This window comes from Python bivittatus, unplaced genomic scaffold, assembly GCF_059951505.1.
Source record: "Python bivittatus isolate LINGU-HERP-01145 unplaced genomic scaffold, Pbiv_v1 ctg000080_np1212, whole genome shotgun sequence".
NCBI classification, from domain to species: domain Eukaryota; kingdom Metazoa; phylum Chordata; class Lepidosauria; order Squamata; family Pythonidae; genus Python; species Python bivittatus.
In genome coordinates, this window is record NW_028277035.1 from 13493474 (window position 1) to 13508761 (window position 15288).

Sequence of the window (15288 nt, forward strand, 5' to 3'; positions counted from 1 at the left end):
ATTCCAATTTAAACAGGTATTCCACATCCCTCTTTTGGTACATTATTTGTATATCTTTTTTAATTTTCAAATGATCATCCAATTCCATTTGTAATTCCAATATTTCCGTCCGTTTCATTTAGGTTGTATATTGTTGTAATTATTGAGTCCACCTCAAAATCCATTTTAGTTATTTTCCAAGGAACTTGTTTCTCTTTGATAGCAACTTTTGGTTCCAGTATAGGGTTAAATATTCCTAGGATTTCTAGAGCCAATTTATAAAATGTTTCCTTTAAGGTGGAATCTGGTGTTCTCTAGTGATTAACCTTCAAGGCTTTGTTATCAGGTCAAAATATAAATGTAAAGTTCTTTCCCACACAAGAGGAACTTTTTAATTAACTTCCAAGTCTTTTTTTAAGTCCTTAAAAAGGCTACATTAATGGCTCAGGGCATGATGAAACTCATGACTCCCAGCTGATCACACATGGCTGCAAAAACACGTTTCTGCTTCTGACTCACCAAAAACAAAAACAAAAAAACAGCTGTCCGGAATGCATGAAGGTAATCTCAAGATCTCTCTTTTATCCAGAGAGAACTATGGGCAGGCTGGATCCCACATCCAGCTGCCTTTTGGCCACAGTGTCTCCCACAAACCACAGGCATCAGTTCTCTAGCCTCACCGGGAGCAGACTCCAACTAAGTCTCATTTCTTAATCATCTTAGATTTGCTTTTTTAAAAAATTGCCTTGGAAATATTAAGACTATTTGGAATGACAATGTATATAGTATTCACTGGGTGAGTCACATTCTTCTTGGAGTGTTTAAATACAATTTTAAAGTTTTGGAAAAATATTACTTTTGGGATTAAACAGCAAAAGGGTGCTTAGAGTAATTTTGGAAAGTTAACAATGGATTAAGGATCCAGATGGACTTGGACTTATAATTTTGAAATAATTAGAAGAACTCTTCTTGTGGATTTTAAATTAATTAGAAGAATCCTTCTCTTAGGAAATGGTGATTGTTTGGGTTTCTTTAAGAAGAAACATGATAATGGACAACACCAACAGCCACTATACTAGGCTATACCGGGAAGCCATTGAAATTCACAAACACCGGCACACTTTCAATAAAAAAGAAAGTCTAGAAATCAACAAAACCTGGCTACCAATCCTGAAAAATACAGCCTGCAAAAGCTCAACGAACTCAGCTCAACCACCAGGATACGTAAACAATTCACACAATGAACATGCTAATCACCCTCAGCAGCCACTCATTAACAACTCAACACAAAAAACCCTGCCTAACCCCCAGGAAGATACATACATGCTGATCACCAAAACAAGCAGCCACTCGTTAACCCACAAACCCTCCTCCCTGCAGGCACCCTCGCTGATCTCTATAAATACCCACAAAAGGGTCCCATCATCCTGGGCACAGAGAGAACCGCTCCTGTCTGTGCTCCTGTCCTCTGAAGATGTCGGTCACAGATGCTGGCAAAACGTTAGGAACCAAAACTTCCAGAACACGGTCACACAGCCCAGAAGACCCACATCAGCCATGGTATTCCGGTCATGAAAGCCTTCGACAATACATGATAATGGAGCTTTGAGGAATTGACACTAGAGGTAGCTAGAGGATAATATATTTGTCTTTCCAACCAAAAAACAAAAGAAAACTGAGCAAAACACTTTGATAGGTAGATATTTTTGAACATTGATCCTTGAAATTATTTGATATGATAGATGGATGGTGTGTCAATGAAGTTACAGAAGAAGAACAAGCTATACCGGATAGGTTTGAAACCAATTTGAATCTGGATTTAAATCTGACAAGAAATGAGAAGGATATGGAGAAAGATGTATTGGATATACAACTGAAACCAGTTGATGTTTGATTGCTTAAAAGAGATGTACAATTACTAAATCAGAAAAATGACTTGAATAATTTTCTCTTACTGGATGATCAACAGAGGTCTCTTAAAACTTTGAAGGATTTTTTTGAAAGTGACAACAAAAAAAAAGGACAAACCTTACTGATTGGATGTACAAAAGAGGTCTGTGAAAGCTTTGAAAGATTCTTGGGACAAAAAAAAGATGAACAGGAATCCAGCTCTGGGACTTAATACAGGGAAGGAATACAGGGTTGGCTTATTCAATCAAGGTTAAAATAGATAATTAGTTATATCTGGTATCCCTTACAGGACTTTTGTTAATAAGGAACAAATGACGAGGCTTTTGGATTGTGTTTTTAGTTAAGAGATGAGGTATGGGGTGAAGAGAGTATATCTTGTATTAAGAGACAATGATAAGCTACTCAAATTGCTTACATTTGCTCCCCCCCTTTTCTCTTTTTCTCTTTTCTCTTTTTTTTTGTACTTTGTTTTAGTTTTTATCCTTTCTATTTGTAATCTTTCATAAAATTATTTGAAAAAAAAATACATTACACTGGAACAGACCCTCACCCCTACTTGCCAAATTGGTGCCTTCCTGGTGTGCCCAGACTTCCAAGAAAGTGTGGTCAAAGGGAATTGGCTGGCTGGAAGTTACAGGAATGGGAGTCTAACACATTTAGAAGGCACCAGGTTATACATCTGGAAGGCTACTTTACGGAATTGCATTATCCATGTAAGCCACGGAGAGTCTTTTTGATTGTGGTGGTGTAGAAATACAATAAACAAACAAACAAACAAATGTCATTCAGCCTCTTTATAGAAAAGTAATATGGAGCTAATACTGAAATGCACTGCAGGACTGTAAGTTATTCATTCCCAGTGACATCCTTCTAAAACTATCTCCCTCACTAAATAGACAATAATATAGGTCATATGTATTATGGCTGGTCTCACACTCAGCCAGAAGCCTAGACAGGATTTGGCATTTTTATCCACCTAGTCCTTCCCAAGGACCTGGGATAGGCAGATGCTGTGGTTTGATGGTTTGATGGTGTTAAAGGTATTGTCGCAGGATATAAGCTGTTCCAGGTAAAGCTGCTTTTGCAACTGACTGATGGTGATTTTGTCAATGCTGATGGTCATCAAGTGGTGCTCCAGATGTTTTGGGGTTGCACCCAAAGCGCTTATAACTATTGGTACTATCTTTGCTTTCTTTTGCCATAGCTGTTCTACTTTTATTTGCAGGTCTTTATATTTTGCGATTTTCTCCAGTTCTTTCTCTTCTCTTCTGCCATCTCCAGGTATTGCAATGTCCACTATGCAATGTCCACTATTGCAATGTCCAGGCTTTTTTGTCTTTCTTATCAACAATTGTTAAGTCTGGGGTGTTATGTGGCAGATGCTTGTCTGTCTGAATTCTAAAGTCCCAGAGCACTTTAGCTTCTTCATTTTCTATTACTTGTCTGTTTTGTGGTCCCACCAGTTCTTGCTTGCAGGCAAATGGTATTTCTTGCAGATATTCCAATGCACCACTGTTGCTACTTGGTCATGCTGTTGTTTGTAGTCAATCTGTGCGATCTTCTTGCCGCAGCTAACTAGGCGGTCCACTGTTTCTTCAGCTTCTTTGCAGAGGCAGCATTTGCTGTCTGCTGCTGTCTTCTCAGTTCTGGCTTTGTATGCATTTGTTCTTAAGGCTTGGTCTTGTGCAGCCAGAATTAGCCCCTCTGTCTCTTTCTTCAGTTTTCCTGCTCTTAGCCATTGCCAGGTCCTGTAGTTATCTACCTTGCCTGCTAGTTTTCTCTGTGTGTGTGTGTGTGTGTGTGTGTGTGTGTGTGTGTACTGACCATGTAATACTTTGCCTTGCCATGTCTTTTTTCTATTCTTCCTTTGGTCTTTCTTATAGGCCAGTTTGGTTTCTGATATTCAGTAAACCTTCATGGTATACTAGCTTCAGTACATCTTCTTCACTGTACTACTACTACTACTAGTACTACTACTACTATTATTATTATTATTTTCTATATTCTGAGTTATTAGGTACGTGCCTTGTTTCTTTCAGAACATTTAAGATGGAATTTCTGCATGCTTATTTTATCACTAGTATTTCTATATCATTCTGTTCCAAAACAGTTCTGAGTAAATGCAGCTGTGTGAATGGGATTTATTCTGCAGTAAATGCCTAAGATTGCACCTAAAATAAAAAAGTTTTATGCTGGCCACGAGCATGATTATATATGGAAAGACTACATGACCTTTAACAAAATGTTAGCTGTCTGTTCAATATTTTAACCACAATCATGCACACAAACTCACATTACAATATATTATACTGTAATATGGGGTCACGACACGTACCCCAGAGAATACCAAACATTAAATAGGGAAATGTTTTCTTTTTTTCTTTGTTTCAATAGGGATTGATATGTATGCTGGAAAACTGCGACCGCTTCCTGCAATTCCAAAAGGTGACTTAATATTATTCTGTCTTCTCCATTCTTGGGGAACATGCTAATTAGTTCAACTTTGCCTCCTCCTCCTCCTCCTCCTCCTCTTCCTCCTCCTCCTGATTAACAGATCCATTTTAATCCATTCTCCACCCAAGAGACCATAATTTTGGCAGCTGACCACAAGAAAATGCAGTCCCTTCCAATTGTCACAACACCAATATCCTGCAGCTTCACCAATTCATTTGTTTGTTCCAGTAGCGGCCTTGACTGATCACATGCCTTCCAATGTTCAAGCTGCCGCATCCCCCCACTGTCAGCTGTTTTTAGGGCAATTTTGAAAGACAGGTTTGGAGCTCTTCTTTTAAACCCATATTTAAAAGTAGCCTGCAAAATAGCCTGCTCTTTAGCCCCTGGGATCTCCTCTGCTTAATTACCTTATCCCTCTGCCTCTCTGCTCCTTTGGGGGTCACTTTGAAACATGAGTTTAAGTTCTCTTTCCAAAAACAGCTGAGTCTATGTTTAAAAGCATCTTGTCCAGCCGTGGCAGCCTGGTGATCAGCTGTCAGAGCCGAACAAGGTGAGAAGGGAAGTGGGAGAGGAGCCAATTCCTTCGGGCCCAGGTCTCTGATCCATGAGTTTATAGGTCTGGCAAGGAACTCTCCCCTGCTTTTCTGGCCCCTTTGCTCAGTGCTGGCAGCTGATTCTAAGGCTGCCATGGCTGGGCAAAGGGGCAAGAGAAGAAACAGAGAGCCAATTCTTTAGTCACCAGGTCTCTGCCTCCATGGATCTGACCCACGAGACCGGAGACCTGGTGAACAAGGTCTGAAAGAACCAGGCTCCTGCGCTGCCCAGCGCAGAATGGCCCTGGAAGTTTGTGTCCCCCAACATGCTCCATGAGGTCTAGGAGATCATTTGTACAGCAGAATGTATCAGGAGAGGGGCTGAAACACTACTTTGGTGTTTGGAAATATAAACAATATAGACCCTACTTTGGAACGGGAAATATAAACACAGATTAAAGCTGCCTCTGAAGTGGGATGGGATAAAGTCGCGAGAACGTGTCCTTTAAAAACAGCAGGGCAGCTTCATGCCGTGGTTAGTGTTGGGGTTCTGAATGTTAGTAACAGAAGATCCCACGCAGCGTTCAGCTAGTTTTCGTGGTTTCAGCAGAGTAGAAGCGTTCAGACTTGCTCAAAGGCTTAACTGAGTTCAGATCAAAATAAGCACTCTCCACATGTTAGTAAAGGAGAAGTAAATGACAGCTCACGGTTTCTTTTCAGATCTTCATACAAAGCAGTTTCATAGCAGAAACGGTCCTGGGTGTGTGAGTAATAAGTTCGGACAAAACCCACACACTTCTGAATGTAGGCAACCTGACCGGAAGTAAGAAAGCCACGAGGATTCCCTCATACCTGGTGCAGGGCCATGAGGGAAGAAGAAAAAAGGGAGCGGGAAACAGGAAAAAGGCGGGATCCAAGCCCCGCCCACACAAAGCAGCAATGCTAGGCCGCAGCGGAGCCGCCCCTCCCTTTGTGCTCGTGCGAGACAGGCTAGGTTGAAACCCCGTATTTTTCCAACAGTTAGAAGGACGTGAACCTCAGCAGAGAGACAGTTCTAGCTTGGAGCTATCCTTAAACTCATTAAAAGAGGGTTTCCCCCCCGCCCATGTTTCTATTATTCAAAGGAGATGAAGAGTAGATGGCAGAAGGATTAGCTCTCACACTAAGAACCGGAAACGATGGCTATGTGCAGCACTGTCTCTTGCTCCCATCTTTGAGATTTGGAAATGACTTAGATGAGTACGCGATGAAGAAAGCAGCAACTCCTCAGGCCAAGTCTCGAATATCTGCTGAGTCATCGTTGATAGCTTAGCAGATGTATAAACCAGGTCTGGTTAATTAATCTTGCCAGAGACTTGTGAGATTTACTGCTGATCAAATCTCAGGGGTTAAGGAATACAGCCTCCGTCCTCCATGCTTCTTCCAGAGTATCCCCCCCCCCAAGAAATACAGCAGCGGGAGCATCTTTACTTTGCATGGACAGTGCAAATACTGTAGCACGCCTACCCAACTGTATTCTTTTCTTCTCCAAACCCAACATTGAGGGATAACCTTGATCCAGCTTCTCTGGTGACTCCCCCATATTAGTGTTTGCACAGCTATTTGTTTGATATCTGCTGTTACAGATATTTACCATAACATTTATATTCATGGATTATAACTGAAAGACAATGTAAGCATTTTAGAACAAGAGTGGAATTTTGCAGAAGGCAGAAGAGTGAACCACAAAGTTGCAGACAGAGGAACTGTGTGGAGAAATGGGTCAGCTGGCAAGTTGAAAATCAGAAATGGCAGGAAGATTCTAGGCTGCCAAGGAGGAGACAACAGGAACATTGAGGTCACACAGCAGTTTGTATTCCCAAAGAAATGCTATTGCCAATAAGATGAAAGTAACATGAAGCAATGAAGCAAGTATCTACTGTTAGTATGCCTTTTCAATTAAAGAAAAAAAAAATAGAGTGCAAATTTCAGTATAACTTGCTTATTAAAATAGCAAGAAACTGAATTAAAGAGGATTCAGCTTTTCTAATGCATCAACAGAATCATACTGGATTTGCTGTGAATTGCTTTGTATTTAGAAGAATTAGGAGTTAATCAACTCTTTTTTTCTGTTTAGATTCACCCAATCATCTGGATGATGAAGATGATTATGATGATGGGGGTGTTGTAACAATATCCTTACCTCCAAAAGAAATGGAAAATAAAGAAGGTATTGTCTCATTTAGTGTGGCCATGGTAATATTTGCTGAAGGAAAGAGGGTTTTATTTAACAAGCTTTAGAGGTGAAATGTTCTATAGATGGTTGGAAAGCCTTGATGGCTTTGTCTCAGCCAAAGAGCCTATGGAGTTTCCAGACTTATGTAGACATCATAACTAAATAGCTACTGGTACAATTATTTTCTAGGGCTGCGCAACACTTCTGATTTGAAGAGAAAGGTGATTTGGAGGGCTAATCAGGCTTGTAACAAGTTCCATTTTTCAGAAGAGGGATTCCAATCCATACTAACCCTCCTACAGAATTTCCATGATTATAAAAATCCCACGGATCTCTCTCTCATTCTCTGTTTTACCTAGCATGCGTATACCTGTATAAATGCCAGACAAAGCCTACCGTGATTTATATAGCTCTGTGCTGCTCTAGCTGGGTCTAAAGCTTGATGCCTTTCTGGAAAATCTTATAGGTTACTCTTACAGTATATCTAGGGTCAAAGTAGGTTTACTTAATTTTTAAATCATGTGCTTGTAAAAGCAGACATGTGTGTGTGGGTAGATTAATTACTGCAGTATTGTTCCCTAAAAGTAGCATTCCTCAAAGCTCCTATTTGCCCTTCTTTAAAAAATGGGGGCAACAGCCCATTGCTGATAAGATTCTTTGGGGGAAACAATAGTAGAAATCTAAGTTGGTTTGCTTATTAGTTTGTCTGCCTTATTTATCTGGTATAGTGTATGTACCTTCCAACTTTTCTCTAAGACAGTGTTTCCCAAGCCTGACAACTTTAAGATGTGTCGACTTCAACTCCCAGAATTCCCCAGCCAGGAAAGCTTGCTGGGGAATTCTGGGAGTTGAAGTCCACGCATCTTAAAGTTGCCAAGGTTGAGAAACACTGCTCTAAGAGCTCAGAGCAGTGCACAGTGGAAACTGTCCTCATTTTCTCCTCATGACAGAACTGTGCAGTTGGTTGGGCTGAAAGACAGTGAGTTCCACTGTGAAAGAGAAGCTATAGAAGAGAACAGAGCTTGTCACCTATACATGACTGAAACATGTTTTTAAAGCCATGCCTACTTTGGCTTTATCTCTTTATGAGTCAGTTTCAAATGTAAAACATTTTTGTATATTTTGCTTTTACTTATGAAAGTTAACCTCCTATTCAGTCCAAGAACCATGTCCTATTTTAGGTTAGGAAACTGGAACCCAATCACACAAGGTTGTCTACATAAATTTGCCTCTTTGTTCTCCATGAAATATAAACAACCATTTTAATTGTTGCAAATTAAACCCTGCCATTAATCTTCTCTTCCACAGCTCCTTTCATCTCTAAACCTGCAAAAGAGAATGACTGCAGAAAGGTTCATGTACCCATTCTTTATGTCCTGGTAGCCATATCCTTTGCCATGTGGATTACTCTCTTCTTATTGGTCCTGGAGAAAAGTAAGTGATTCCTCAGTGTCAATGGTATTGTCAGGAATTCCAGGGATGAGAACTGAGAATGTGTAACTGTGAAGAAATCCTTGAACAGTCAGCTACCATAAATGTAAATTTTAGCTTCTCCATGGGCTGTCCATTGGATCTCCTCAACAGGAAGAGATGTAAAATATTTATACCCAGGCAGCCAGATGGTCTCTTAATCAGGTTTGCTCCTTAAAACTACTGCTAGTGACTAATTCTTGACTTCCACCTGCTCACTCCCCAGCTCCAACTCTCTCCACTGTTTCTAAAATATCTGATTAAAAATGCGGATTTTCAAGAGTTCATTGGTTTTCAGCTGGAAAAAAAAATACTTTCTACTGGCAAAAATGCTCTCTTCCCAGTCAGTGAGAAATATTCCATCCTTCCAGTCACCTAATATCTGCCACTTTCTGCTGAATCAGCTTTTCCAGCTCCCAGAATTCTCCATCAGCTCAGCATTTGGGGAGTTGCAGGCCCCACATTATCTGTAAAGTGCCAGACTGGAGGAGGCAGAAGTTCGGTATAGTGATAATTAGACTCTCAGATGATCCACGAGGGGACTGCAATTCAAAGCAGGGTTTTTGTTTTCCTTTATTTTTACAAAGCAATAAAACAAACAAAATACAAAAACAAGCATGGAATTTTGTACAAATACTTATGCATGTTAAATACCACTGAACAATGAAAGACGTCCTTTGGTTTTCTAATGTTTTGCAATAATAAATCTAAAGTTAATAAGAGCTGAATCAAGATTTTATGCCGCCTCAATTTATATAAATTAGGAAATACAGTCAACCAACCTCAGAATTTGGGTGATTTTCCCAATTCTACAAGGAAAAATTGATTGTGGATTGTTGCCTTGTAGTAGTGAAGGGGCTTGCATATCCCTGTGACATTTTGAGCTTTAGCACTGGAAATTATAAAGCTCCTTACGGCAGCAAGGTTCTCAGCGTATGCGTGGGAAGGTTTATTGGAAAGAAAAAGAGATTAGGTCGCAACATCCTGAATATGTGTACCTTGGCCCTAATTTATCAGTGAGCGTGTTAAGACAAGGCCTCCCTATTGCCTCTGATCCTTCTTTTAACTAAGCCTTGGTTTAATGGGGAAGATGCTAGCCAATTGCTTCATACCAAAGAAAAAAGAAAAAAAAACTGTCCACTTATTCTGTGGTATTTTGGAAACGACCATTTTTATTCCCAAGCTCAAAGAATGCCATCACAAGATTATACATCCTCAGAAGTGTAACCCATGAAAGGCATGTCACACAAGAGAAGCCAGATTAAATACAATCCTGTGACAAGCAAGTAACCCATATTCTGCCCCAAAAAAACCCAAATGGACATCACAACAAGGATAATAATGTCAGCATGATCCTGACAGATATTTCCCCAAGTTGGAAGGTATCCAGTAAGCTACTGGGGAAGAACAGCAGGAGGTATAAGTAGCATCACTGACTATGATGTGGCTAGATTAAAGTTGGAAAGGTATCCAGCTGCTGCTATGGCCAGAGGCAAAAGGAAATTCAATGGCGCAAAGCTATGTACAGCACCGGCACTTGATACAACAGATCCACGAACTAAGGTAAACTTGATGTTGTCACAGCCGAAATGTCACAACCAAACATTGGCATTCCGGTAACCAACAAACCCAAATGGACTTGAATGGGTTACTTCACATCAGAAGGGCATCTGATCTTCTACTGTAAAGGGGAAAAAACATAGAAAAAATGGAATAAGTATCATAATTATTAAAGGAGTATCAAGTCAATGTGCAGATACAACCCCAAAAATAACAGAATGATCTCAGGTCCAAGACAATCTGATTTTTGTTCTCTGTCTGGTGATAACCATAAATATAGGTATCATTTCAGTTGTAGGAAGACTGTATTAACAATGAAGAAAGCATTGGAATGGCAATAAAATTATAAGTTCTTTTCCTGCTTCATTGGTTTCCTAGGCCACACAGTCCAATGACATTTTCCTCCTTACTATTTCCAACTTTGGCATTCCAGTGTCCGACCACAAGCAGCATGTCCTGTCAGTTTCAGATTGACCTTGACCATAAAACTGATCAACCTCTTCTTCTTCTGCTTCAGCGGTTGGAGCATGAACTTGGAGGATTGTTGTATTAAATGGTTGTTATTATCCAAGCATTGATTGCATTGTACAAAGTACTGTCCTTGCTATGACTGTGAAAGCAACATCATGCCTAGCTTGTTTTTCATGCCCTGGGTAGTAAAATTATGATTTTCTGACTGAAAGTGTCCAATTCCAGTCAATTTTAGTTTGCTGATGACTAAGAAGTCAACGTGTAGTCAATTCATTTCATTTTTCAGTGGGCTGAACTTTCCCACGCACATACTTCTTATGTTCAGTGTTCGCCTAGTAATCCTGTTTTTGCAGCTTTGGATTTTCTTTTCCTGCATCAGCAAATAGATGCCCAAAGACTTTGACTGAGCCACACTGTAACACTCCAAAAGATCCTCAGCTCTTCCTCAGTAGCAAGTTGATTGCCATCCAACCTGAGTGGCCAATCATCCAGCACTATAATGTCAATCACTTTATATTGTCTATCCATTTTTTTTTCTTGGTTAGATACAGGAGCGGTTTACCATTGAGATCTCCTGCACAATATGAAACAATATCTTTATCTTGTTACTAAAGTGATTATCTTTTTCCAGCATTTCCCAATATTGCTCCTGCCCGATATAGGTGCCTGTCTGCTTAACTGGGTAACTGGAATGACTTTCATGCCTTGGGTGACCCTGCTGGGATTGTATACTCTTCACACACAGTCCCAGTGTTCTTCACTCACGCCTCCAGGACAAACACTTCCCACCCCCAACTATGAGTAGCAAGACCTGAGCAGGGGGAGCGGGGAGATGTCAAATTTTGCCTTATTAATTATGCAGAAGCTTATAACTGTGTAGACCATAAACAATTGTGGCTAGTCCTTAAAAACATGGTTGTACCGGGCCCCTTCATCTGCCTATTAAAGAATTTGTGTGATCACCAGTAAGTAACAATAAGAACAAAATATGGGGCAAATAAATGGTTCAGAATTGGGAATGATAATTAGAAACAAGGAAGACTTGATATCTCTTGATAAAGCTGAAAAAAGAGAATATTAAAAAAAAAACCAGTGCAAATAGCTTGGAGAAGACGTTGTGGCAGTAACAGATTTTATCTTCCTACACTGAAAAATTGACAGCAATGGTGATTGTAAGCCATGAAATAAAGGGACATCTGCTACTTGGAAGAAAGATTAGGAGAGATCTAGACATAGTATTAAAGCACAGAGACACCATGCTGACAAACAAGACTCATATTCTCAAGGCCTTGGTTTTCCCAGTTGTACATATGGTTCTGAAAGCTGGACTTTCAGAACGGCTGAACAAAGAAGAATAGCTGCCTTTGAATTGTGAGGCTGGAGAAAATTACTGAGAACATTTTATATGACAAAAAGAACAACTCATTTAATATTTAGATGAAGAAAAACCAGTGTGCTCACTGGAAGCACTAAAGCCAAAGTATTTTGGACATACACTGCAAAGCAATTGGAGGAGATCCTGAGGTTTGGAAAAATTGAATGCAACAGAGAAAAGTTTGCAGAAGACATGGTGTCTGGATACTATTCCTGATGACACAAACATGAGCTTAGAAGAACTCAAAGAAATGTCTCAACTACTGAACTACACAACATTGCCACCAAAGATCATAATACATCTATCGATACAGTCTAGAAGAGGTAGAGTTTATGTAGTGTAATCTTAGTGGAACATAATACCAATGAACTATTTGATGGTGAAAATTTGATAATTTGCTGAAAGAGATTTAAAAGGAATTCTGCGCAACAAAGATTTTAATAGAGCTTAATCAAGTTCAGTACTGGAGTTATCCTCCATTTTTTTAAGACCTTAAAAAGAATCTGTTGTATTTAATACAGCATAGGAGTTTTATATAATTGTGATGCAATTCCCTTACTATTAAACAAAGTTGGGAGGTGCTTTAGTTTCAGATCCAAAATGGTGCTTCAGTGCATACAGAGATATGAACGTAGCACCTGTCTGCAGCTCTCAAAAACAGCTGTGCTTTTTCATAGGATTGTTTGGCTGAACTTAACATCTACAATTATAATTTTAATTGTATAAAATTTCTAAACAAAGATTATTTCAGATTAAAATAGAAAGTAAAAATTCCACATTTTGTCTCATTTTCTTCTTCAGACTCAGCAATTTTAGAGGCGCTACAGAAGTTAAACCTAAACTACTCAGAGGAGTTCATGAAAAGTAAGTGCTATGCCTTTAATTATCTTGTGAACAACACAAAGAACAGACTAGATGGCACTTTTAATTTGAAGTTGCTAATGGACCTCAACTGCTACAGACCCCCAACTGCTAAGGGCCATACTCACTCTTGGTCTGTAAGTATCCTCACCTTCTTTCTGCTTTGGTTCTGTCCCTACTTGTTGTTTGCCATGGCACAATCACACATTCGTCCCTGATCTAACATCATCTTCTAGTACTAGAAGTTCTTGTAAGAAGGAAATATCTTCTAAGGTATCTTGGATTTTGATATCTACTGTACAGTATAATCTTTCCTTCTTTGCTTGAACTTCTTTAAATCAGTTACTATGTGTCCACTGACATTCTTTAGTAAACCACTTTGAGGTTGGAACCTCCTTCTGAATTTGGAGATTTTTTGGAAGAGTTTGCTTGTTTTCCCATGTTTGTTTTCATCTTTGATGACTTTATAGATGTCATTGTATTATTGCTTCTTGTCTCTCCTAACAGCTCTCTGAAATTCTTTGTTAAATTCCTTCCTGAGATCCTTGCTGTTCTTGGCGTTAGCTTCTCTTCTCTTCTTGGCAAATTCTACTGTTTGTCCTGACATCCAGTTTGCTTTCTTCTGTTTCGTAGCCTTTGGCGGTCTCTTCATGTGAGTCCCTAACAACTTCTTTGATTTCATTCCACAGTTTCTCTGCTTCCATATCAATTAGGTTCAAGACTTCAAAGTGATTCCTGATGTTCTCCTAGAAAATGATGGGAATATGCTCAAGATCATATTGTGGAAACTGATTGGCTTTGTTCTTTTGCTTTAGCTTGAATTGGAACTTGCTCACGAGCACTTCATGATCTGTCCCCAGAAGTGCCTGGTCACATATTTACTGTTATAACTAAGCTCTTCCACCTTCTTTTACTAATAATATAATCAATTTGATTTCCGTGTTTTCCATCTGGTGATATCCATGTATGTAGGCATCATTTCAGTTGTAGGAAGACTGTGTAAGCAGTGAAGAAAGCATTGGATTGGAAAAAATTGATAAGTTACTCTCCTGCTTCATTTGTTTCCCAGGCCACACAATTCAGTTACATTTTCCTCCTTACTATTTCCAACTTTGCCGTTCCAGTGTCCAACCAAGCAGTACATCCTGTCAATTTCAGATTGAATTTGACCATAAAACTGGTCAACCTCCTCTTCTTCTGCATCAGTGTTTGGACCATAAACTTGGTCATCATAATAAAGGGTTGTCAACAAAATGTAATTGATATTATCCAGGCATTGATTGGATGCCTGTCCTAGATCTATCCTTCCTGAATATGAAAGCAATGCCATTCCTTCTTTGTTCTTTGTGTGCTGAATAGTAGACAGTTTTAATTTTATAAAATTGCCTAAATAAGGATTATTCCGGATTACAACAAAAGTAGACATTTCACATTTTGTCTCATTTTTCTTCATCAGACTCAGCAATTTTAGAGGAACTACAGAACCAAACCCTAAACTACTCAGAGAAGTTCATGAAAGGTAGGGCACTATACCTTTTTAATATTTGCATGCCTTTAACTAGTGAAGGAGACAAAAGGTCAAACTAGATGGCCCTTTTAGTGTGAAGCTGCTAATCAGTGTTTGGACTACATACAGTATATTGTGGTGCTAAGACCACATATATTCTTCCCTTGAGACCTAGTCATCATAGCCTCAGTGGCCCCAGGTTTCACCTGCTGCTGCTGAATGCCAGGTTGGTATTTAATAAGGCTTCCCTCATCCATGATATAATATAATCATGGATGACAGTGCCAACCTGGCATATATCACTAAGACCTGGCTGGATGCAGAGGGGAGGTTCCATTCGCACACATGGCATCAGCCAAGGCTCCGGGGTAGAGGTAGGGGTATGGCCATTGTAATCCAGGAGGCACTGAAGATTTCCAGGTCTCTGTTTCACAGTTAACTGGATTTCCAGTCTTTCCTCAGGAGATCCCTTCTTCCTAACTCTTTAAAGTTTTTTTTCCCATTTTTCCATTTTCCCATTTTTTTCTTTTTTTCAAAACAAATACAGTTGTAAAATACTACATTCCAAACTTCACTCGGTGGCCACATTGCTCCATCTTCTAATTGATATAGTGGCCGAGCTCTTTGGCAATAAAACTTCAAATTTTCTTTTGTCGTGGGATCCCCTCAAAACTGGTTCCAGTACTTTAGGATGCATCCAAGAGGACTACATTCTCGAACCTTACCCTGTCCACCTCCTATTTCTTCCTATCAGTGTGGTGGGTCGCCTCCTATTTTCTTTCTGCTCTGTGAAACATCAGCAAAGCCTCACAGGTGAATATGCACTGGTCCTGGCATTTACTGAAAGCCAAATGCTGAGAAAGCCCAACCGTGGCTCACAGGTGAATATATGCTAGTCCTGGTGTCCAGATGCTGTAGCCTGGTTGCGCCTAGCTGCGCCTCACTGGTGAAT

At 39.7% G+C, this 15288-nt stretch overlaps 1 protein-coding gene across 1 annotated transcript in view; it reads left to right on the forward strand.

The window, feature by feature from the left end:
- Positions 1-4284: 4284 nt before the first annotated feature.
- Positions 4285-15288, forward strand: part of LOC148216628 (uncharacterized) — a 28447-nt gene continuing 17443 nt past the window's right edge. The window contains exons 1-5 of the mRNA XM_088133575.1: positions 4285-4335; positions 6994-7086; positions 8401-8526; positions 12770-12832; positions 14286-14348. Coding sequence (XP_087989701.1) covers positions 4293-4335; positions 6994-7086; positions 8401-8526; positions 12770-12832; positions 14286-14348 — 388 coding nt within the window. The 5' untranslated portion in view covers positions 4285-4292. The remainder of the gene's footprint in view (positions 4336-6993; positions 7087-8400; positions 8527-12769; positions 12833-14285; positions 14349-15288) is intronic.